Source organism: Muscardinus avellanarius (assembly GCF_963383645.1).
Source record: "Muscardinus avellanarius genome assembly, chromosome: 12".
Classification (NCBI taxonomy): domain Eukaryota; kingdom Metazoa; phylum Chordata; class Mammalia; order Rodentia; family Gliridae; genus Muscardinus; species Muscardinus avellanarius.
This window is the reverse complement of record NC_137798.1, coordinates 62004005-62029416: the sequence shown is the minus strand read 5'-3', so window position 1 is coordinate 62029416 and position 25412 is coordinate 62004005. Positions and strand designations below refer to the sequence as shown.

At 46.5% G+C, this 25412-nt stretch overlaps 1 protein-coding gene across 2 annotated transcripts; it reads left to right on the top strand.

Annotated features, from left to right (window-relative positions):
• Positions 1-20693: 20693 nt before the first annotated feature.
• Positions 20694-24503, top strand: OTX2 (orthodenticle homeobox 2; the record flags this gene model as incomplete). Of its 2 annotated transcripts, none has more annotated exons than XM_080706857.1 (3): positions 20694-20790; positions 21725-21876; positions 23883-24503. In XM_080706857.1, 3 exons carry the CDS (start codon positions 20694-20696, stop codon positions 24501-24503), a joined length of 870 nt encoding a protein of 289 aa, XP_080562983.1. The 2 variants fall into 2 exon arrangements, with proteins under 2 accessions (XP_080562983.1, XP_080562982.1); XM_080706856.1 differs by having other exon boundaries at positions 21701-21876.
• Between the last annotated feature and the right edge of the window lie 909 nt (positions 24504-25412).

The following is a 25412-nucleotide window of genomic DNA, read 5'->3' as shown; positions in this document are numbered from 1 at the left end:
ACTAGAAGGCCCCTTCCACAGTTTGCTCAGAAGTGACCTCAACCAAATATCCCATTTCTGCATTCACAAGTTCTACTTCCCACAAAACATGAGGACATCAACACAACTCAGTCAAGTGTTTCTGTTGCTTTATAACAAAAAATGCCCTTTCTTCCAATATCCAATAGCATGTTCCTCATTCCTACCTGAGACCTCATTGGAATGAGGTTTTCTGTCCATATTTCTACCAGCATTCTGTTCACACCACACAGGTCCTCTCAGAGGAGACTGGGCCCCTGTGTGTGGTTCTCACGGTCTCCTTCTGTGCGCTCACCAGAACTGTCCTTTACAAACCCATTCACAGCAGTACAGCATCTAGCACTTCAAAACGCTTCGAGCCTCTTCTTGTCACCTAGTTCCAAAGCCTCTTACATGTACTATATATTTGTTACCACAGCACCCTAGCCTTGTGCCAGTTCCCTGGTTGAGTCTGTTTAAGCTGCTATAACAAAATATTATAAAACAAGTAGTTTAAAAACAAATGAAAGCCAGGCGTGGTGGCGCACACTTGTAATCCCCACGCTTGGGAGGCTGAGACAGGAGGATCGCACAGGTTCGAAGTCAGCCTAAGCTACTTAGTGAGGCTCTCAGCAACTTAGTGAGACCCTGTTTCCAAATAAAATATAAAATAGGTCTGGGAGTATAGCCCAGAGGTAGAAAGCCCCTGTTTTCCACCCCCAGTACCACCAAAATAAATAAATAAATAAGTAACAAATGAAACTTTTTCTTTTGAGGGTGTGGGGGTGGAACCCAGGGGCATTTGACCCCTGCCCTATTTTTTATTCTTTATTTTGAAACAGTAGCTAAGGCTATTCATGAACCGTGATCTTCCAGTCTCAACCTCTCAAATGCTGGGATTACAAGCGTGCACCACCACGCCCAGCTGAAATTTATTTTTGAACATTCTAGAGATGGGGAAATTCCAAGATCAGGGCAGATTTTGTATCTAGTGATAGCCAGCTTTTTACAGGATGGCAACTTCTTGATGTATTCGATATATTCTCATATGGTAAAAAGGGAAAACAGGTTCTTTTGTGTATTTTATAAAGTCACCAATCCCATTCCTGAGAGCTGTGCCTGCATAACCTACTCACCACCCACAGTGCCCTACTTGGTTTGTTTGTTTGTTTGTTTTTGTGGTACTGGGTATGGAATCCAGGGACATTGCACTTCCAAGCTACACCCCAAATCTATTTTTTATTCTTTATTTTGAAACGGGGTCTCGCTGAGTTGCAAAGGGCCTCACTAAGTAGCTGAGACTGTCCAAGAACCATGATCCTTCTGTCTCAGCCTCCCGAATGCTGGGATTACAAGTGTGCACCACCACGCCCCGCCCAAATGCCCTTCTTTCTATTGCCATCAAATGGGGGGGGGGGTGAGATTTAAATGTGAAACAGGGTGCAGGGTATGGTGGTACAGGCCTGTAATCTCAGTACTTGGGAGGGTGAGACAGGTTCAAGGACCACCTCAGCTACTTAGTGAGGTCCTCTGCAACACAGTGAGACCCTGTTTCAAAATAAAGAATAAAAATAAGGGCTGCAGGTAGAGCTTGGAGGTGGAATGCCCTGGGTTTAATCTCCAGTAACACACACACACACACACACACACACACACACACACACACACTTCAACATAGAATGTGTGAATTTTGCTCAGACAGAAACATTCAGGCCATAGCACTGTCCAGATGCTGATATAAACTCACTACTAGCCGGGCGTGGTGGCGCACGCTTGTAATCCCCACGCTTGGGAAGCTGAGACAGGAAGATCGCATGGGTTCGAAGCCGGCCTCAGCTACTTAGTGAGGCTCTCAGCAACTTCGTGAGACCCTGTTTCCAAATAAAATATAAAAAAGGTCTGGGAGTGTAGTCCGGAGGTAGAAAGCCTCTGGGTTTCACCCCCAGTATCACAAAAAAAAAAAAAAAAAAAAAAAATTTAAAAAAAAAACCTCACTACTGCTTGATTTGTACTTTACTAGCTTTCACTTGTCCTCTCTGATTCTGAAATTTGTCCATACAGGACTGTTCTAGCTTCCAGCAGCCCTTCTTATCCTTCCCTCGTGGGCTTCGTTCATTCTCCAGCAAAGGTTCTGTTGCCTGTGTCTCTTGCCAGACCCTTGGTAACTGTCGCTACCACCTCAGTCTTGCCCAGTGGCAGTATCTTCACCCATAGGTTTAACGGAGGCAGAAGTATTACCTGCTGAAAAACTTTAGCTCTGCAGCTTGAACACCTGAATTAAGAGAAAAAAAAAAATCGTTAGGAGTCCGGGTGTGGTGGCGCACTCCGGTGATCCCAGTACTTGGGAGGCTGAGACAGGAGGGCTCAAGGGAGTCTCAGTATCATAGTGAGATCTTCAGCAACTTGGCGAGACCCTGTTCTAAACTAAAAAATAAAGTAGGGCTGGAGGTGTAGCTTAGAGGTCGAATGACCATGGGTTCAATCCCCAGTGCCACAAAAGATAATAAATAAATAAATAAATAAATAAATAAATAAATAAATAAGGAGGATCGCACGGGTTCGAAGCCAACCTCAGCTACTTAGTGAGGCTCTCAGCAATTTAGTGAGACCCTGTTTCCAAATAAAATAGAAAATAGGTCTGGGAGTATAGCCCGGAGATAGAAAGCCTCTGGGTTCCACCCCCAGTACCATCAAAAATAAATAAATAAATAAATAAATAAATAAATAAATAGAGACAAGCCATATCCATGTTGGTGGATGCTAGCCCTACAGGAGACAAACAGATGACAGAGATGCTGGTATAGTCTGAGCCTTTTTCTCTAGAGGAAGATGCTTAAGTTTAGTATAATTGAGCATAGTACTACAAAATAAATATACCAAATTCACACTAAAAGGGGGGCAGTGACAGAACAATTATAAAAACAAGTGAAATTTTCATTTTTCATCTGCTAGAAAGAAGAATTAGTCTCATGAAAATATAACCAGACTGAAATATTTTGTTGGATAGCATTTGTTCCTATAACAAGAAAACAATGGCCATGTGAGCAAGTTTGAGTGTAAAGAAACTAAAAGGTTCACATGGCAGAATTAAACAGTGCCTTCATTTTCCTCTTAATAAGTTTGTATATTTCCTGATTTTTTTGAAAAAAAAATCTTTTAGATATATAAAACAAGCATATAACAACCCAACGGTGCTACTAATTTTATCAAGATGTAGCTAGCTGTGTGTTTAAAGAATAATTGAAGTGAGGAAATACATTTTTATAGAAAATTCCAATAATAATAGTAATAATTTTTATAATAATAATAATTATTATTATAATATAGAAAGTGATGATGGGCATGGTGGCACATCCTTGTAATCCCAGCGCTTGGGAAACTGAGACAGGAGGATCACACAGGTTCGAAGCCAGCCTCAGCTACTTAGTGAGGCTCTCAGCAATTTAGTGAGACCCTGTTTCCAAATAAAGTATAAACTAGGTCTGGGAGTATAGCTCAGAGGTAGAAAAGCCCCTGGGCTCCATCCCCAGTACCCAAAAAAAAAAAAAAAAAAGTGACAAGCCTATGTCTTGTCTGTATGATCCTACACATGAAGATATTTGGAAAATTTTTGAATGACTATTTTTTTCTTTTCATCTGGATTAGTGATACATTTTGGTAGTCACCAAACTTTTCAATATTATTATACATGTTACCCATTTCTGTTCACCAGGATTTTTCAGGCTTGACATTACAGATGTTTTGGGCCAGGTGATTCTTTGTTGAGGGGTCTGTTCTCTTTCTCACAGAATGTTTAGCAGCATCCCTAGTCTCTACCTTAGTAGATGACAGTTGTGACAACCAGAAAAAGTCTCAGACATCGCCAAATATCCCCTGGGAGGCAAAGGCACCCCCGGGGGTGGGGGGGCACTGCTCTATCGTAAGTTATTGCCATCCAAATATTTTGATTATCTTTTTTAACCATTGCCTCCAACCCTGACTGCATTAATCATACCATGATTCACATTGATCACAATGATTAAAGAAATTACAGATTTACTCTGGCACTAGACAACGTCTGGGAATATTAAGGGGAAAGATTCCCATAATTACAAAAAATAAAAGATTGCACGAAGAGAGTATACATTTTGGTTTTACACTGGGATCAAATTACATTCATTTGTTGAAGTGGCCCGAATGACTGAAGGACGGCTGCTGCTATTCACCCAGCTATACCACAGCAAACACTGACACAGACTTTGAAAAGGAGAGGGGCTGCTTCCAGTGAATTTGCTGTTGATCCATAAGAGATGTTGGTGACTCATCAGAGACTCTGGCAGGCGTGATTTTTCCCTTTAAATGCCACTAATCACTTTTCTTATTGCTCTTTTTAATTAAGCACGTGTTCAGTGGCATCCATAATCAAAATCCGATTGTAAAACTAACACTAGATATCTTACTTTTATTTCATTTAAGCAAATATTATAAATGATCATATTTAATAACAACCATGCTAGATATTTTCCGCATCTCCATTCTCCTAGATGGGAGTGATTCGTATTTCACCACTGTGAATGGTGGATGGTCTTTTGTCTCTTTCTAAATGTCCCAATCCCCATGGGATAATTAAATATGACCCATAGCAAAATTAAGTTTTAAGAGGATTTATTTTTCCGAGCACATAGCCTCATTTGTACTATTACCTTCCACTTTTCCTTTCAAATGTTCCATATTAAAAAATGTGAGTTTTAAATTTTATTTAATTTTAAATGACTAAAAAAAGAAAACACCGTAGTTGGATGCCGGGATTGCATTCGTCCCAGCATGCCCCACCACTGTTCTTTGGATGGCAATCACAGGACCCAGACATCAAGCTGTGGAAGAGATTCTTCCAAGCAACAGCATCTGGCTCTTTGGCAAACTGAACAGGCAGTTGCCCTGGTGGCTTTGGAGTTGCCTCTGGGTCTGTCGCAGGGTGAGGCTGCTGATGGAGTGTCTGGATGCTCATCTCCCTTTCCTTTCACAGTCTTGCTCATATACCTTTCTGGCATCCAGAGACTCCCTCTCTTCCATAAGGTGGTTACTGCCCTCCTTAAGCCTAATGGACCTTTACATAAACCCCGTTGTACTTCAGTAAGTAGCCCTTTCCATTGACCACATACATCCCTTACGGAAGTGTAAAAATAGGCAAGCATCCTGGCATTGGTAGCGCTAGCATTCTATTTCACACCCTACCTGCAGAGAGAATCAGAAATTAAATGTTCTATTCTCAGTCCTGAATATTTTAAGCCTGCATTTTCACCTTCTTTACTTGCAGTAGATCTCTTTGCCAGTTAAATTTAATAAATTCATATTTATAATATGAATAGCTACCTAATCTCATGGAAACTTTTTTTTTTCATGCTTAAGGTTGCATAATCTAAGCTGGTAAGGTTGTATAAGGACTATAGAGGCTTAGTTCGAAGAATGTATGGCACTTAAAAATCCTAAATGCAGTCCCTGGAACAAACACACACCTTGAACACCAAAATAAGCTTCTCCAGAACAAAGGAGCTCTCATATCCTCTTAGCTGTGAAGGAAATTCAAAGCCAAATTTGGAAAGTAAAGAATGAGTTTCATTCAGAATGTGTTACCGTGCACACGTGTGCTCGCGCGCACACACAGTAACAACCTTCTGAATAATTTGCATAAAGAGCATTAATCAGTATGGTCTCTCTACAGACCACAGGGTATGCATGGGCACCATGACCCATACATCATGCCCAAAAGATAAAAACCTATTTGTGGAGACATGACTCAAAGATTCCAGTGTGTCCAAAGACACGTAGAATAGTAAAATTGCTTTATAAAAGGTAGCATTAATTCCTCCTACCAGAGTTCAGCAGAAAAAAAAAATACATAAAGGTAAAAATAAAAAAGAATACAAATAATAAAATAGAGGTGGCTGTATACACTGGCCACCTCTATAGACCATTGCATCCAATAACTATCAACAAACTATGAAAAAATTCATGTTAACACTTGTTTTATAAACCAAACAAATATACAATAACTATTTCTAGCAAAGAATGGGGTTTTAAAGAGTAAATTAATACCTTTCTTTTAGGAATAAGAATGTAATAATGACACACACACATACATGTATTGTGTATTTATACATATGTATATATGTGTGGTACATATATATACACATATATATATTCTATATCTTACAGAGTTAAATCTGAAGGTTGTTTTTATTTCTATCCAAAAAAAGGATCTTCTATTAGAGAATCACATATTTAATCTCAGTATATAATAAATCATATACTGTCTGAGTTTATTTTTTAGAAACAAATCAAATTTGAACATTACTGTACTTTGAGTAATGTACTGCCGGACGTGGTAGGGCATGCTTGTAATCCCCGTGCTTGGGAGGCGGAGACAGGAGGATTGCGCAGGTTCGAAGCCAGTCTCTCTGGCTTAAGAGACCCTGTTTCCAAATAAAAAAGTATAAAATTAGGTCTGGGAGTGTAGCCTGGAGGTAGAAGGGCTTCCAGGAACCCCAGTACCACCAAAAAAAAAAAAAAAAAAAAAAAAAAAAAAAAAAAAACCCACAAAGCCATGTACTTTAGTCGGTTCCTGCAAGTAGCTCCTTTAGCTGTCCCCAGGAACACTGCGGTGGTACACAGTACTCACAACCAGGAGCAACTGACAGTTCGCCCCCGTGTTAACTTTGGTCCAGAAGGTGGATAATATAAACTTTTAACTCAAATATTTATTTTGACTATTTGCTTTTTTAAACTGAGAAAAAAGAAAAAGAACTTAGTTTTCATCCTGAGCATGAGTCTCTAGACAGAATCAATTCTTGACAATTGCTTAATACATGGAGGCCCCCAAAATCCTGGTTAAATGAATGGAAATCTATATTACAGCCCATTTTTCAAAAAATACTTGTGGCTGGGCATGGTGATGTACTTTGTAATCCCAATAGACTCAGACAGGAGGATCACAGGTTTATGGCCAGCCTCAGCAACTTAGTGAGGATCTCTGCAACTTAGTGAGACCCTGTTTCAAAATAAAGAATAAAAAATAGGGCTGAGGGTATAGTTCAGAGGTAGAACGTCCCTGGGTTCAATCTGAACTGAAAAAAACAAAAAACAAAACAAAACAAAGCAAAACTTGTGCTCTGGAGACTTCTTAGATTAATAATAAAACATTCTTACATAAATCAGACATTTGATGAAAAATATTGCACATGAGAAAGAAATGTATCCATTTCAATGTGTTTTCAACGTTTGTGAACAAATTGTTCACAAAAAAATTCATATACTAAATTAATCCAAATGTGCAATCAGATTTAAGACTATATGGTCTAAGGTAAAATGTTTTTTGCCCTTATTGCACTATCTTTATTAAGATTCTACAATTAATAGAGTAGCTACACAATGCCAACTACTAGTGTGAGTGTGTGTGTGTGTGTGTGTGTGTGTGTGTGTGTATGTGTGTTACCTAGGGATTGAACCCAGGGGCAGTCTGCCTTTGAGCTACACTCCCAGCCATATTTTCTCTTCCTTCCTACCTATCTTTCTTTCTCCTTCCTTCCTTCCTCCTTCCTTCTTTCTTTCTTTCTTCCAAAAAGGGCTTTTCCAAGTTGTTGAGTCTATCCTTGAACCTACAATACTCCTGCTTCAGTCTCCTAAGTACTGAGATTATAGGCTTGCACCACCATGTCTGCCTACAAGAACACTTTCAAAGTATTTCTTAAAGATAATGGAATTATTTGGTTTGTCATAGAAAAAGGCTTACTTGAGATGACCTATTCCTTGGTGAATTTCTAGTGTCTACAAATTGTCTCTTTGTTAGAAAAAGAGAGGCCTTTGCTACTTCCATTTTGTTTTTGAAACAGGAGGGGGAAATCAGGATAAACTCAAGCTCATGAATCTTGATACTCAATATCTGTAGATCATGCCTGTTTCTTCTGTATTTATCTGCTATCATGCATTAAATACAAGAGAGTAGTAGAATCAAAAGAAAACTGCTTTTCCAAAAGTAACCCAAAACCTTTGCCATCTACATTTGTTATGATCTGTGTGTCCCTTAAGTGATGACTCTAATTGTCATATTCAGGAGTTAAGTATTAGAAGCAATTATATCTTTCACTTTATGCTTGTTCATTAGTTGAATAAGCTGCCAGGAAACTGCCATTTAGGCTAAGAGTTGCTGTCTGTTGCTGAACTAGCTTAAATGGTATTCAATAAATGATTAGGAATGTCATTATTGAGTGGCCATCCAAAGTCAGGCACATGCTAATAAAGATGCCTCCAAGCATCCATAGGTTAAATGCCAAGAAACAGATCCACAAATACAAGCCAGTCTGTTGTTGCTCTTAGGTTGTTGTACCAGTAGCATCTACGGTTCCAGCTATCTCCAAAGGAGAAGCCCTTTTCGCTAGTCAGGGAGACCTGGTCCCCTCCTTAATACCTAGCTGCCCCACACGGTCTCTCTCACCAAAACCAGACACCAGACATTCCTTGAAAAATGGTAGCCGGAGTACTTCAACTTTTGCCATTGAAAAATAACACGTGAAAGGAACAGAAAAAGCTCTGGATGCATCATGCAGGGCAGCTGATCATAGACTGAGGTGGGGAAGAAGGAAAGGAGGTTCCTAGACCATATAGTAGCTGTTAGCTGGCTCTCACCAGAGAGGTTCCTATCCTCTAGAAACCCACCTGCCCTAAGGGAGGGTGAAGAGGCCCTGGGGCTTCCGGGAAAACTCCAGGCCTGCTTCGCTTCAGAGCCTGTGAGAGGCTTTCCAACCTCAAAAGGACCAAGTCTGCAGGAAGACTAGATGAACTGATGGAAGCAGGTGGGAAATTGAGGTACCCTTAGTTGATTGAGGAGAAGGGGGCTGCAGAGTGAAGCATGCATTCAGGGGAAGGAGCTCTCCTGTGAAGCCACCCCTCAAAGAAGGGGTGTGTGTCCAGTTGGGGTTTGGAGAATGGAGTCTTCCTTCCCCATGAGGTTGAAGGTGGGCATCCTCAGAGGTCTGAATACCTGCTCCACTTTCTTTTCCCCCACCTTCCACAAGGCTCCGCCCCAGCAATATCTCTCTGGCCAAAGCTAGAGCCTTACATGTGGTGAGGGAAGTGGCAGCCAAGCCTTGGGTGAGCCGGTAGCCTGCAGCCCAGCCCTGATCAGGCTAGGTCAGCATGTGTGTGTGTGTGGGGGGGGGGGGAATGATGCTGACGGTGTGTTTGAGGGGAAGGGGGGGCTTCTTCAGCTGCCTTAGCCCTGGCTGAAGACTGCACTATAGAAAGGAGGGGGCAGAGCTGGTTCCAGCGGCTACAGGCCTGGCCCTTTGCAAACACCGAAGCATCTCCTAAGTCCCAAACTGAGAGTTTGCCCTGGACTGGCCCCCCTCCCGCCGCAATCCCGGCAGCGGGCTGCGTAGGACCAGGCCCAGCACCGACAGCCACAGCTTGTTCTGCGCCAAAAGCCGGAGCCCCTGGTCTTCCCTTCCCGCGCAGGTTCCCATCTCGCCGCCCTGGGTCCAAGGCTGCCCCAGTTCTCAGCTAGCTGCGTCTAGCTAGCCCTCCCAGGCAAGGCTCAGAGGCTGCCGGCGGCTACTCCCAGCCCCCATATAGATGCGGTAGGGTCCAGGAAAGATCGCGATGCCCCCTCCCCAAACACGCGCGCTCGCGGACACACGCAGGAAGCCACAGAGACGAGACACACGCGCGCGCGAACACACACACACACACACACACACACACACACACGCACACACACACGCGCACACACACACCACACTTTGCTCCCCTGCCCGAGAGCTGGAGAGGGGCACTTTGGAAAACTTGGACCAAATGCGCTCAGATGGTTCTCGGCAAGCATACCCTAGATTTTTACAAGGTTCTCCCTCCCATAACTTTCCCATATATGAATCGGAGCAGAACTCAAGTCTCCGAGGCAGCCCGTTCTGAGTCGTTAAACTTCTTAAAATGCACCAGGTGACCGTGAGCGTCCAAATCCTCCAGCGCGCGGGGCCCGGCCGCCCTCACCGGCTCCGCGCGGCCGGGAGGCGCCAGGTTTGCGCCGGAGCCTCGGGCGGGGCGGCCAGCCCGGGACCCGAGACCCGCCTGAAAATAGCCGCCTGACCACAGCCGGCCGGCGCCGTGCACTTTAAGAAACCCCAAATAAGGAGTGGGTGCACTGGGGAAGGAGGGATCGGGGAGTTGGCACCGTACGTCTCAGGTATGAGCGCTTTTCCCTGACACTGATGTAACTGCATTAGCGTTAATGGCAGCAGCCTGCTTCTCATTATTAATTGTCTTTGTGTTTGGATAAAGTATGTAATCTTCTTCTCAACCACACCATTAAAATAGGTTGCCTTTTCAATTAAGAACTGTAGTGAGCACAGCAGTCAATTTTCCTAATGAAGATGCATTATATTTTCACTTTTTTTTTAAATAATGGAAAATCCCAGGTTTTCATTAGACGCGATTACGAAGAAATAAAAGAGGGCTTCTCTAAAATTCATGCGGTCGTGTAGCGCATTAAACGCCAGGCTTTTACAGAAATTGAAATTTTTGCAGATAAAAGTATGGCTATTAAACATGTTCAAACCCACTTCGTTCAGATTTTATAAAACAAACACGGTGAGCTCGTCCCCCCACCCCTCAAATGCACTTAACAGATAAAACAATAAAAACAAGTACGTCGACTGTCTGAAAATACCTCTGTAAACTTTTTTTAGGGGGAGGGGTACCTTCTGGTTTACAGAGGATTTTCAGGACTCGAAATACAATGGTAAATGTTGAAAATGTTTTATGCACATTTAGGAAATGTGCAGCCTTTGGAAAAATACCTCAGCTTGACCATTCAGAAGAAAAAAGTGGGGGGGGGGACTACGCACCTACAATTAGTTTTTGTTTTCTTTCTTCCTGCCTGCCTTTCATTTTTCTTTTTCTCTCTGTCTTTTTTCTTTTCTTTCTTTCTTTCTTTCTTTTTTTTTTTTAAGACAAATTGAAAGCCAGTGATTCTGGTAGAACTGTTTAAAATTCCATGACTTTGTGATAAGCAACTTTTTCATTGTAAAAAAATTACAAAATTCCAAATTTAAAGTGTTTCAGTTGGTCAGAAGTAGTCATTCCCAGATATGAAAGTAAAAAGTTTATTTGTATCCATGAGCAAAAATGAAAACTGTTTTTTAGTTTCAAATCTTGGAAATTGGTGAGCTGTGGTGAAAGGGATCTGTCAAGATCTATGTTTTCTTTGTTGATTAAAAAAATCAGGTTACTATCTTTTGCATATGAAATACTGTTTGGAATAATTTTTCTCTTTTTTCCTCCCCATTCAATGTGAATATTCTCATAAGAGCCACATTAAAGGAAAATAGCATTTGAGAAAAAAAATAATAAGTCAAATTCTTCTAAGGAGATTAAAAAAAAAAAAAGTTCCCGACAACAGGCAGACTTTTCTTTGTAAGGCAACATCGGTTGGTTTTTTGCAGACATGATCTTTTCCAGGTTTTAGGTGTTATGTCTTTTAAATATTGAACTCTTTTTTTTTTAATCAGCCAGTCCTTAAAATGATCTGCAAAGAGTGGGAAATTAGATTTTCGATTAAAACCTTATCCCATCTCGAAGGATTACTTTATATTGATTCTTAAATATGGCTACAATTGATGGGCTCTAATTAAAAATCCAAAGGAAAAGTCTGTCGTGCCCATATAAAAGAAGCTTTTCATATACGGGAAATAAAGCTTGTAAAAGGTTACAAATAAAAGATTAGAGATTTATCCAAACTAGTTTAAAGCTTCACTGTGGTTTTCTTTTCTTCTTTTTTTCCCTTTCTTACAAAACCATTCGTGGGTCTTTTTCTCCCCAGTTTTAAATGAAGTTTGCAAACAGGCAAGATATTGGACTGTAATGGTTGTTTTATATCAGCTCTGTAAGCTCAAGGCTGCTGCCTGCAGTAGAATTGATTTCAAGGAAACTTCAGGACCAGGAAATGAAAATTATGTAAACTGACAGCTACCACCCTTCAACAATCCATCCACATTCCCATCCCTACCCACCGTCCCAACACACACACACACACACACACACACACACACACACACACACACACACAATTTCTCTCTGCCTCTCACACAAGCCCTTCCTACCCTAACCCTGCCCTGTACACCCTTGGTCCTCACACTCCCAGCTCTCCGCTCACACTCAGCTCATAAATGGCTCACAGCCCCACAGCTCACACTTGTCACACAATCTTAATCCGTTTCATTCCGGAACAACATGGTCCTCTTTTCCTCTTTTTTTGCATTTGGAATTTGCCTTCTGCTCTTTTATCGAGTCGGCACAATCCTATCTTTGAAGTTGTTTCTTTCTCCTCTACTCTCTTTTCTGAGGCGAGCTCAATGCAGCGAGTGGGCGACCCAAGCTTAATTCATAAGTTATCATCCATTGCCTTATATTTCCACCCCCCGATTCTGCCTGCATCATCGCCAATATTAAATCCTTGTTAAAAATTAATCAAAATCAATCATGGCAAAGTTTCTAATGAAGTCATATCTTAAACCTAATGAAAAATGACTTCTAAATATTGGGGTTGTTCTAAGGCAAAATGTGGTCCCCTACTGTCCACTGAATTGCTGAAAAGATTAGAAATTAATCTTCATATTCCGAAGTGGGTGTTCAGGGAATCTGCCTCCTTTCCCTTGAGAGGCTGAGTTCTCATGGAATATGAGTTTTGTTCTTCTTTTTAATTAGCCTGGAAGAATCCTGGGATCTCTCTCTCTTCTCCCCTCCTCCTCCTTTAGCCCCCCCCACCCCAGTTAATAAACTTGGAGGAAAGTTTGGAATATTTTAAACTGGCCTGGCATGTGGGGTGAAGAAAGGAAGCCTCGCTAATGGTGAACATGGATCTAGATGTCAAAATATGAGTATCAGCCATATTCTGTACACTGCATGCAAGCTTTGACAAATAATTTGGTTCCCTGTGTACTGTTTTTCTTATTTTAGCTTCCGAGTACTTATATCTCATATGCATAGCAAGAAAACTGTATACAAGGCAATCAAAAAACATCCACATATTCATGAAAATTATTTAAAAAACACAAAGCATGCTATCATAAGTCGGGTTCATAGGGAAAAAAATTAAAGACACAAAACACCAAGGGAAAAAAGTTAAACACATATAAGGGAAATACAATGAACAGATAGTAAATACACTGGAAGTTCAGAAACTTACTGAAAATTGAGAGAAGTTTTCATCCAAGGAGTCTTTTTCTCCCACCAAGCCTCTAAGGTTTTCAGGGAAATAGCCCAGCAACCCCCACCCCTCAAAGCCAATGGCTTTTGTCCTGTCCTAGGGTAGGGTTTGCGGAAACTGTACCTGAGACAGGCTGTCTGCAATTTCCAAACTGACAAGAAGAGACTGGAAGATAAAGAGCATGTTCTTACAGGTGAAGAGCAATTTTGCAACTTTTCCAGGCGACACCCAGGAGAAAGCTTGCCTGCTACGAACTGCTGCAGAGTCTGGGCAGAATTCCTCTAAAAAGAAAAAGAAAGTCTTTTTTTTTTTCTTCTTCCCCCGTCTCCATCTCTCTGTCTCTAGTTCTCTTCTCTGTCTCTCGCTTTCAGATCCAATCTTTTAAGAGCCTCAGCACATTGCTAAGCTAAAGGGAAATTCTCTTTGATAAAGCGGTGTTTCCAGCTTCTGGGTTTTAAAACCTAAATCTATATTCAAATCTGGCTGAAGGTGTGTTCTGGGATTTATGAAAGCCTCTTAAAGGGGTAAATTTACCAAACCGTGACAAAATCATCACAATCTTACTTTAGACATCTGAAGTGGATGAGAATTTTAAAGAGACCCTTGTTTATTTAACACTGTCCATTTCCAACTCGTGGTTTATTGGCCCCGTATTTCTGCGAAGTTATGAGACCAGAGGGCAAAGGAGAAGCGGCAGCAGTCTGCTGCCGACCGCTGGAAGGGGGAAGGCCCTCCCACGCCCCATCCAGTCTGAATCTGTCCGGGTCTAAGAGAACTCGGGAATTCTCAGGGAGGTTCAGCTGCCCCGGGTCTTCTGCAGGGACAACCCAAACCTCTGCTTCAGACCTAAGGGGTTTCCCACGACATCACTCTACAGCAGAAGGATCTCCCTAGATCTCCTAGTTCGCATCTCTTTTCACTTGGAGGAGCTCACAAGCGTGTGTTCTGCAATTTCTCCACCCCACACCCGCCCCCACTGTCCCCGAGGCCTCCCTCCACCAGACCCACAACGTTCTTTTTTTTTTTTTTTTTTCCTCTCTGGGCTGCTTTGGACAGCATTGTGGTCAAACTGGGGGAGCCCTGTCTTTTCGGGGGGGGGGGCAGAAGGCCACTCAGCTTCAGGTGATCCGATGCCTTTGCCCTGCCTACCTCGAAGGCTTGGTGAGTCGGACCGTGCGCACCGGACCAGAGCTTCTACACCGGCGCCACACGGGACAGGCTGCCTGGGGCATTTGTCCCCCGCTCCCTCCCGAGTTACAGGCCTTGGGGGTAGTCGCCAGGTGTTTCAGCACAGTGGGGGCGAGGTGATTTTAAAAGGTCCGTACTCACCCTCCCCCCAGCCCGAGCCCCCAGAAAGTCCTGACTCCTGGGAACGCGTCAGCCAGCGGGTTTCCTCTGTCTGCGCCGCTGCGCTGGGCCCGGGAGGAGCTGGGCGGGCCGGGGCCGCTCCGGGGCTGGGGCTGGGGGCTGGGGGCGCGGGGCTCCGAGACACCTGCGAGGAGGGGCCGGCGGCCGCACGGTGCCCAGCCCCAGGCCGCCCGAGCGGCGCGCAGCCCGGCTGCCCGGGGCTGGCCGCCTAGTGCGCTCTCCCGTAATTCGTTAATTGCTGTAACTCCCAAGGACGGCCACATTTGATTACACATACAGTATAAGAACCGACAACAAAGCGACGAATTAATTACCAACTTCATTAACATAGGTCCCCAAATTAAAGGCAGCGAGCTGTTTCTTTGGGCCCACTTCGCCGTGGCGGCGGCGGCTGGGGCGGGGGGGTGTTGTTTAGAAAGAGAATTTATTTTTCATTTCCTGAGCTGGGAGTTGCGAAGAAGAGCTGTCCCCGGCTCCCGCCGCCCCCACTCCCAGCGCCATGCACACACGCTCAGCGGCTACACGGCCCCCGGCCCCAGTACCCCGCCCAGTCTGTTTCTGCTTTTCTAGGGACTGGGGTCCCTTGGAAAGCTGTCGGAGCCCGGCTCTCCGCAACCCCCGGCCCGAGTCGGGCGGAGGGTGGTTCTCTCCGGCGAGGGCCTCCGGCTGCCCGCTCCTCCCAGCCGCCCAGCGCGGGCCCCGGGCGGCCCCGGGCGGCCCCGCAGCACCGAGAGTTTGGCGGTGGCGTTTGTTCCTCGGCGGAAACTGTTCCCAGCCGAGGCTCTCGCCCACGTTCGCGCCCGGGGCCCCTCCTGCGTCCTCCAAACCCGCCCTCGGTTAGATTTCGGGGTCCCCACTCTTCTCAACCTGACCCGGGCTTCTCAGCTCCAAAATCAGGGCACCGGGAACCCGGAGCCCTGGTCTACTCGCTCGGGGACCAGGAGAAATTTATAACTTAAAAGACCAGAGGACGCGGAGTTTTTAAAAAGAGTTTGTTCTTGGACTTGTGTGTCTACCTCCGGCTTCTCCGCAAGCGCACACCTCTCTCCCGGGCCTCTTTCATCCCCGGGCCCTGGCCCTCAGGGTCGCCTGGCCTGTTCCAGAGAGCACAGCCCTATTTTTAAGCGCCAGTCGAGTTTGCTTTCTGCCTTTGAGCCACACATTGGAGCTGGATGCTGGTGCTTTGTGGGAGAACCCAAGATCTCCACCGCACCCTTCTCCAGCCTTGACTTAAATTTTTTTATTTTTTAAAATCTGCCTATCTTACATTGTTTGGGCATCCTTCCCCTTCCCTAATATTAAAACAAAAAGGGGGATGGGAAAGGAATGTAAAGGAAGGAAGAGGAAAAGAAGGGGAGGCCTCCCTGCTCATCATTTAAATTATACAATTAGTTCACAGGCTCGGGCCCATCATGTATATTTTAAGCAAAGCCCAGTGTCTTTCAAGAACATTCTGGTAATGTCGGAGGCCTGGATGTGTTGCCTGCTCGTCCCCCGTGCAGCGGCGGCCTGTTTTCCTCCCCCTGTTGTGTGTTTTTATTATTTTCCCTCTGGCTTAGATGTGTCAATCATTCTCTCCCTGCCATTGGTTGGAGAGTTTGCGTCAAAAAGTTGCCAGAGAGGCGCTTTCTCAGCAAATCTCCCTGAGAGCGGAACCGACCTCAGCTCCAACTCAGCCTCCACTGTTATTAAAAATAAAATTCGCTAGAGCAGCTCTTACCTCTCTACTTTGTATGTATCGCAGAGGGGCACACGCACGTTTCCAACTCAGGCCACTTTTTTTTTTTTTTACATTTTCTCTTCTCTAAATATATATATAAATATATATATATTATATATATTTTGTTGTTGTTATGTTTGACTTTTTATGGAAGGGTGAAGGCTGCAAGGTTTCTAACTCCGTACTCTTGATTTCTTTTAGGATAGCTGGCTAATTGGGATTTTGAAGGATAATTCGATTTTTTTTTTCTAACCTCCAATGCCGTTGTAAGGTAAGCGTCCGTTTGTCTTGTCCGTTTGTAACCGCATCGATGAGTCCCTGTCTACTCGCCCCAGCATCTCCAATACCTCCGGGAACGTCGAGTTTTTCTGAGGCCGGATGTATTTTTTTTTTTTCTCCTGAAAATTTTAAGGTGTGCTAGCGATCATTGAGAAAAACCTGACGGCATGACGGGGGTGGGAGGGGGCGGGCGGGAGAGAGTGTGCTCCTGGGGGTCGCGCTCCTGCTAATCGTCGTGCAGATCCTGGGACTCTAATCTGGGGTGTTGGGGAGGGGTTTTTTGTTTGTGGTTTTGTTTTAATGCCCAAGCCATTCCGGGCTTCTCTCTTCCCTTCGATCTTTGCGTTTGGGCCCCCAGGTTGGGGTCGTTGGGATGGATCCCAAGGACGTTTTTAGAGTCTCGGGCAAAACGATGCATCTTTAGCACGGTGGATGGTTTAAAGCAGGAATGCCCAGGTAGACGCTCCTCGAGCCGGGGCCGCGAGGCCGGCGCCCTCGCACCCGGGTCTGCGCCGAGGACCCGGGCGGCGCCGCGCAGGTTAACCCGGGAGGCGGGGAGCGCCGGCGCCTCGTCCTCCCGGCCACCGCCGCCTCGCTCCCCGCTCCCCCGAAGGCCTCCAGCTCAGCCCTCCCGGCATCGTGGCCCCTCCCGCGCTCGAGCGGCCCGGGTCTCGGGTGGGTCCGAGCCGCCCTGGGGGGCGCGGCCCCTGCGCACCGCGCGCCCCCGTCCTCCCACCCGGCCGCGGCGGCGCCGCCTGGGGGTCCGCGGAGCCGGGTCCCTGCGGTCTCGGGCCGGGGCGGGCGGCCGGCCGCGCCGCCCACTCGGAAGAAGTCTTAGTGGGGATGCGTGGAGTCAAGGGACGTGGGAAAGCCTACGTTCGGTGTCTGGGCACTTTTTTCTTTTAGTGCCCAAGATTCCCAGCAAAATGACTGCTTGGCCGACCGAGGTGGCGCGCGGAGGGGAAGCCGAGCGGCGGGCCCCAGCGGCGGTGGGCTGCTGCGGAGGGAGGGAGGGAGGGAGGGAGCCGCGGCTCGGACCCCGGCCCTCCACCCTCTCTGGCTTTGGGCGCCCGAGGCCTCCCGCTCAGCTCGGGACCTTTCCCAGCCTCCGAAAGTTCTCTGCTCCCGAGGAGCCGAGCGGAAAGTCCTCCCCAGCCCGGAGTCAGGTGGGGTCCCTCCCGGCCTCGCTCGCACGGCGAGCCCGGGCTCCTCCTGGCCATCAGTAATGGTCCTGGCCAACCCCTTCGGCGCGTTTCTTCCGCCCTCCTCGCGGGTGGCAGCGCGGGTTCCCGAGGCCAGAAAACTTCCCCCGGAGTTGGCCGGGGAGAGGCCCGCCGGCGCTGCTCCCTTCCCTCGCTCTCCCGCTCCTCCTCTCCGTCGCCCGCCCAGCCGCGGGCCGGTCGCCAGTCCGCCTAGTTTTGTCTCCTTTCCATGATGCAGAAAATTAATCAGCCGGGGCGAGAAGCAGAGCTGGGCACGGCGGCCTGTAATTAAGGGACGTGTGCGCCTCGGATTATCTCGTTACTTTATCAAGAAAACATTTATTATAATTAATTCTCGGACGAGGTAATTATTATTGAGCGAGGACAGAGCAACTGGTAGATGGGCTTCTTGGAGGGGGGCGGCGGGGGAGGGGGCGACAGATTGCCGGGGCTGACCGTTAGCTGGAGGCTCTGCAGCCCGGCCGCGGCCCGAGCGGCCCCGGGGGCTCGCCGCGAGGCTCGGGGTGCGGAGGCGCGTTTCGCTCCCCGCCCCGGGCTCGGCTGCCGGGCGGGGGAGACGGGCGCCCTCGGGGGGCTGGGGAGTCCGCGCGGAGGGCTCGCGGCCTGTGCGGAGCGCACCTGGGCGGCCGGCGGGGAGCATCCCCGGGGCTCGCCTTTGTGTTTCCTCTTCTAAAGGCGGATCCGGGAGTAAAAGTGAAAATAGTCTCGGCTAAGAATTTTAGCCGTTTTGTAAGGGTAATAAGGGCAAATCCCAGAAGGTGCGGGGGCCCGGTGCTTTCGGTCTATTACTGCTTTTGACGTTGGAATGTGGTACTTTTATTCTACGTGTGAGTGTCAGGCATTTCTTATTGGGTGAGAGCGAGACTTGGGAGAACACTCCTTTTTTTTTTTTTTTCCATGTGTACATCGGATAGGATTTTAGGTTTCTCTAGCAGTTTGGAACTTTTCAAGGTAGTAGGATTGTAAGAAACAAACAGAAAAAGGACTCCAGCGTACAGACTGTTATAACAGATAAACGACTGTTTTCAAGCAATATTACTTGCACAGCTTCCAAATAACCACTTCTGGGGGGGGGGGAGATACAAAATACGAGTTCTTTGTTGTAGGAGCAACTAAATTAGTTTATGGTGATGAATACTACAAACTCCTCGAGAGGGACATTTCTAAAACTGACATTAAATCATATCTTAGGGTGGGGAAGCATGACTTGTGCTCCAACTTTAAATCAGGTAAAAGTCGCAGTTACCAGTTCTGTTTGTGGAACTGGTGCCTGGACGTCTTAAGCAATGTAAATATGAAAACTCAGCGTCCTCAAAACTCAGTAAGACCTTCTTAAAAGTAAGAGAGAACTCCTAATCTTGTAGCCGCCATTTTGAGGCAGTCTCCCATAGTGTCAAAGTTTCAAAGTGAAGATCCTTGTGGGACCAGAGCCACTTTACAGAGAAATCGAAGCCAGACCTGCAAACCCCTCACTTATATTAACATCTATTTTGCACCTCTATGCTGGGAGAAAGGGAGGTAGAACTAAACTGAAGAAAGTAAATAACTTTGTTTTTTTTCATCCTTTCTATCCCCCCTCCCACCCCCGGCTCTTTTTCTTATATGATTGTAAGAGAGTTAAAAGGTAGGGAGACATTCTATTAGTTTCACAACTTTGGGTCTGTATGCATCTACTTTCTTCAAAACTCAAATGTGCAAAAAGGTAGTTTGAGTTAACAGGAAACTGCTGCAGCTGCTACACACCCAGCTTTCCGAAAATTTGCCTCCCGCAGGATCAGCAGCCTCCACACATCAAAATCAACATGGAAGTAGCTTGCACCACAAATTCACACCCTTTCTACTTGCAAATGTGGGGCCTATCATTATCTGACTGGTGGGATTCTAACTTTACTTCAGAATTTTCTGACAAGTCCTCTGCCAATCTGTAGATTTTTTTTTTTTTTGCAGTATGTTTAAGTATTTGATGGGTGTTGCTTGAAAGTTAAATACTTGTTTGTTTAGCTTTCGCTCTTTTAGACACATATAATCAAGGTTCTCCAAAACCCTAATAAATCTGTTACTTACCTCAAAATCTAATTATCCAGACTACTAATTAGGTGAAAATGATTACTGGAAATGACTTCAAATGTGGAATAATAGTGGTTGGGCAGTTTTCTCAAGTTTGTTGTTTAGCATGTTGGTATTTTTGATGCTAAATGCGCTGACATTTTAGGTTCGCAGCAGTTGAAAGTGGTAAAAAGCTAAGATAATTAAAATCTCTGTCCTGGAAAGGCTACAGTCTGGGGAGAGGTAGATTTCTTGAATTGTTTCTTTGTTTCTCACCAATGGGCTTTGTTATCAGTATTATTTATTTAGCCAAAGAGTTCTTTGTCTCTGCAAATGGCCCCAATCAAGTTTTGTTTGAGACAATTAGCTTGTGCCAGCCAATGAGTCCTATGCAAATGTTGGGATAGGAATGCCGGGTGTGCATTTGAAGGCGTGGGGTTTTGTTCTTGGGGGAAGGCAGATTGTAATTGCTTTCTTAGGGCTCTTTTTTTTTTTTAAGTTAAGGGTGGGGGTGGGGAAGACAGGTTTATCTGGTCTCCCTCCATCCCCTCTAGTTCCAGAGCAGCTGGGGGTGGGGGGGGTGCCAGTCCTTTAAAAGCCTCTGCCTGGCCTGGCCCGGGCTCTTTTTAGTTAGTGGTGGACCGTGAGCAAGCTGCTCCCGAAGCAGTAAACCAGCTCCTCTGCTTGTCTGTTTGCTCTGCCCTTAGTTCCACCATTCCCAACCCACCCACCGAGGACCCTGAACCTGTCCACCCCAGGCGACTCGAGACCTTCCGGCTGGGTCCCCCCAATTTGGACCGACTTTGGGTCTCCAAACAACCTTAGCATGATGTCTTATCTCAAGCAACCGCCTTACGCTGTCAATGGGCTGAGTCTGACCACTTCGGGGATGGACTTGCTGCACCCCTCCGTGGGCTACCCAGGTAAGTGAGTCCTGCGGATCCCCCGCCCGCAGGGATGTAGCCCCAGCAGCTCCCCCCACCCCCAGCACCGGGTTTGGAGGTCACGCGGCCCCCACCCCAGCGCCAGGCGAGGTCCCCACTGGGTTTTCTATGCGAAGAAGCACCTGAAAATCACCGGCATTTACTGATGGAAGAAGGAACTGGGGCTGGGAAGAAGCGCGCGACTGCCACCGTTGCAGAAAATCACACCGCTGCTTCTCGATTTGGAGTGATTAGGGGGCGCACGGGGTGGGTGAGGAAGGGGACGGCCCTTGTCACTACGGCGCGAGGTCGGGCCCTTCATCTCCACGCCTAGTCCCTGCAGCGCCCTCTCCTCTCGGGTGCCCGGGTCTCCCCTCTGGCCTCGGGGTCCTTGGCCTTTAATCCGGAGAGGTGAGACTTCCCTCGGGGGCCCGGGCTTTCCCGTCCTTTAAAACCCTCCTCGGAGCCTGCAGTGTCCCCATTTTAAAGATGGTGGAACAAAAGCTCCGGGAGTGTTGAGACCCGCGCGGGCAGCGTCGAGATGCGCCCGGTGCCCCGAGCCGCGGGGCTGGGAGGCCCGAGCACTCCACGAGTGCCTTTTTTGTTTGATTGTTTGTTTGTTTGTATTGTGGTTTGGGAGTTGATTTTGGACGATTTGGGCGTTCTTTTGGTTTTGTTTTTATTTCGTCTGTTTTGTTAGCTTTCCAACTGGCCCTCTGGCCGGAGCGATCTCTGAAGTCCGGCAGGGTTGGGGGCTACTCGGGCAGTGGCCGCGCGTCCTGCGACTGGGGGTGGGGGAGCGGAGGCCCTGGGAGGGGCGGGCAGGACATTGGGGTGGAAGGCAGGGCGGGAGGGGTTTAAGGGCCCGCGGAAACCCCTGTGACTGAGAAACTGCTCCCCCGCCCTAAAGGGACCTGGGCTTCTTGTCCCGCAGCCACCCCCCGGAAACAGCGGCGAGAGAGGACCACGTTCACCCGCGCCCAGCTAGATGTTCTGGAAGCTCTGTTTGCCAAGACCCGGTACCCAGACATCTTCATGCGGGAGGAGGTGGCGCTGAAAATCAATTTGCCTGAATCCAGAGTGCAGGTAGGACTGTTCCGAGCCACCCTTCCTGCTCCTGCCCCTCCCCCCAAGCCTGGTGTGTGTTAAAGGGCCTGGAGACCCAGCCTTTGCTAGGACCTAAAGAAAGTTCAAAACTCCCGAGTCTGGTAAACTATTCTTTCTCCCTTTTCTGCCTCCCGGTCTCCACTAAGTCCTCTAAGCAAGTCTTCCAGCCCAGGTGACAGTGCCATTTAAGCTGTGCCCACAGAGCCCTTAGGTCTCTGGTGGGCAGAGACTCTGCCTTAGGCAGATCTCAAGAGCAGTCTAATGGTATTTAAACCCTTCTTTTGCCCTGTATGGAAATTACCTTTTGTTTTCATGGCCTTTTAGGGGCGGAAGAAGCTCAGCACCTGGACAGCCTAAATATTTTTGCAGATGAAGAAACAGAGCCAGTGACTTGCTCGAGATCATACTCAAGTAAATTTGATGCAAAGCCAGGCTGTAGAAACAGCTGGTGTTTTTACCAAATAAGTTAACACAATAAGAGTGTGATTTCTTTGACTTAAGCATTGAGCAGAATTTTCTAGCTCTGGGCCATTTAACATAACATATGCACATGATAACCCTAAAGTGGAGAGGAAAAAGTCAACCCCAACTTGCCTGCAGAGCAAGCCCCAAGCAGAGTTCTCTGGGAAGAGTGTTTAGCACCTAAAGCACACACACACCTGGGACTCTCCTTCAGGAAGGACATGCTTGTGAAAGTGCCAGACGCCAGTGTGAACTGTGAGCCAAAAAAGAAAAAAAGAAAAAAAAAAAAAAAACCCACACCAGGCTATTTCAAAGTGGGTTAGAAGTTTTAGTACTTCTGAGGCTTGAGCCACTGGAAGAAAACAAATGGCTCTGAATGGTTGGTGGTGCTGAGCTTGCCTCAGGGACACCACTTTTGCCTCGGTTACAATACCCAAAAGGAAGCCTGGCATGGTGGCGCACGCTTGTAATCCCCACACTTAGGAGGCCGAGACAGGAGGATAGCACAGGTTCAAGGCCAGCCTCAGCTGGCTTAAGAGATCCTGTTTCCAAATAAAATATAAAATGGGTCTGGGAGTGTAGCCCAGAGGTAGAAAGCCCCTGGGTTTCATCCCCAGTACCACCAAAAAAAAAAAAAAAAAAAAAAAAGAGAAGACAGTGAATGACTTGTACCCCAGAAAAATGCCAGTCATTTCTCTGATGAGCCCTCTCATATGCCAAACATGGTTACTTCAGTGCAGAAACCATGAACAGGGCTGGTAAAAAGAATTTTCAGAGTTGCAAGCAGGGCTTTAAGTTGACAAGGCCAGTGCATATAGTACAGGAAATGAAATCTGTGGGCCAAGGGCACTGGTCTAAAGACACAAACTCGTGGAGGCCAGTAGTGGGGTCTGTTCCATAGCTCAAAGCAGAGGACATCTAAGTCACTGTATTCACCACAAAGAAGCTTTTGGCAAATTGTGGCTTTCAGACTGCTTGGCTCAATAGAATCCTGCCTTCCCAGAGCTTTCCCTTGCAAGTCTTTCTAGGAGAGACAAAATGTAAGGTGATGAAGCCCGGACTCCCATATTAGCAATTGCTCCCTGGAAGATGGTTTGGATTTAGGCTGCTGTCCTTGGCATGGGACAACAGAATTGGTTTCCCTCCCAAAGACAGGTACATCCCTTCCATTGTGAGGGCCCCCCAAACGATAGCCGGCCTGGTCTGCATGCATTGCATAGTAGAGGTGAAATAAAATAGAAAAGAGAGGTGGAGATATTTTAGTCATACAGTTGGGGGGATTCTCTTAAATTTTGTTGTTTTGGACTGGGAATAAGGTGGGGACAAGTTCTTTTAGATAGTCTCCCCAACTTCTTTACAATTCCAGAAGTATTATGAGAGTGTCTCAAAATAGGTCCCTGGTCGTAGGGGAGGCTGTCTGCTTAGCGCGTCTGTTCCTACAGGACAGGCTTCATACCTGGGAGCCACTCTTGTCCTCAAGCAGTTCCTGAATCCATGTTAAACAAGTTTCTTTCCCTCTCAAGGTATGGTTTAAAAATCGAAGAGCTAAGTGCCGCCAACAGCAGCAGCAACAACAGAACGGAGGTCAAAACAAAGTGAGACCTGCCAAGAAGAAGACCTCCCCAGCTCGGGAAGTGAGTTCAGAGAGTGGAACAAGTGGCCAGTTTACTCCCCCCTCTAGCACCTCAGTCCCGACCATTGCCAGCAGCAGTGCTCCTGTGTCTATCTGGAGCCCAGCTTCCATCTCCCCACTCTCAGACCCCTTGTCCACCTCCTCTTCCTGCATGCAGAGGTCCTATCCCATGACCTATACTCAGGCTTCAGGTTACAGTCAAGGATATGCTGGCTCGACTTCCTACTTTGGGGGCATGGACTGTGGATCTTACCTGACCCCTATGCATCACCAGCTTCCTGGACCAGGGGCCACACTCAGTCCCATGGGTACCAATGCAGTTACCAGCCATCTCAATCAGTCCCCAGCTTCTCTTTCTACCCAGGGATATGGAGCTTCAAGCTTGGGTTTTAATTCAACCACTGATTGCTTGGATTATAAGGACCAAACTGCCTCCTGGAAGCTTAATTTCAATGCTGACTGCTTGGATTATAAAGATCAGACATCCTCATGGAAATTTCAGGTTTTGTGAAGACCTGTAGAACCTCTTTTTGTGGGTGATTTTTAAATATGCTGGGCTGGACATTCCAGTTTTAGCCAGGCATTGGTTAACAGAGTTAGACGGGATGATGCTCAGACTCCTCTGATCAATGTTCCGGCAGGCATAGAAGGAAAAATGAAGGGCCTTAGAGGAGCCTACCAACCAGCAACCCAAATGGACAACCCAATCTACTTAAGACCCTGTCATAGTTTTAGGTCATTTGGTTTTCCTGATTTGCAAGGTGATCTATCAAACACATTCTAGCCATGTGCGACCAAACGCCACCAAAAATTAAAAACAAAAACAAAACCTAAGTTGTGAGGGAAGGGAGGGAAGGTCATAGCCTTCTTAAGCAGAGGTGATCCAATGTTTTAGCCAATCCTTGGTTGACTCTTAGGAATGAACAGTATCTCAAGCTCATTCACGTTTCATGACCAACTGGTAGTTGGCACTGAAAAACTTTTCAGGGCTGTGTGAATTGTGCGACTGATTGTCCTAGATGCACTACTTTATTTAAAAAATAATGTTCATAAGGAGTCAATATGTAGTTTAAGAGACAATCAGTGTGTGTCTTCTATAAATGGTACATCTGTGGTTTTTAATCTGTGCTAGACTTCAAAACTGTGATCTCCTGTTATTGTATGCAACCTTGAACTCCACCTCTGCAGGGGTTCTTCGTGATTAAATAGGTTATAATTATAAGCAAAATTCAGAGCAACTGAGTACTGATCTAAAAAGATTACCTTTGACTGGAGGTGAGCTGCACTGAAACTTTCCGGCAAAATGTCTGGACACGGAGAGTGAGAGAAGAGAACAAGAGGACATTAATTCATCTGTAATTTACTGTTGGTAAGCCTAACAGTAGAGAGACTTTTGGTCAATTGCTCTGACCCTGATGAA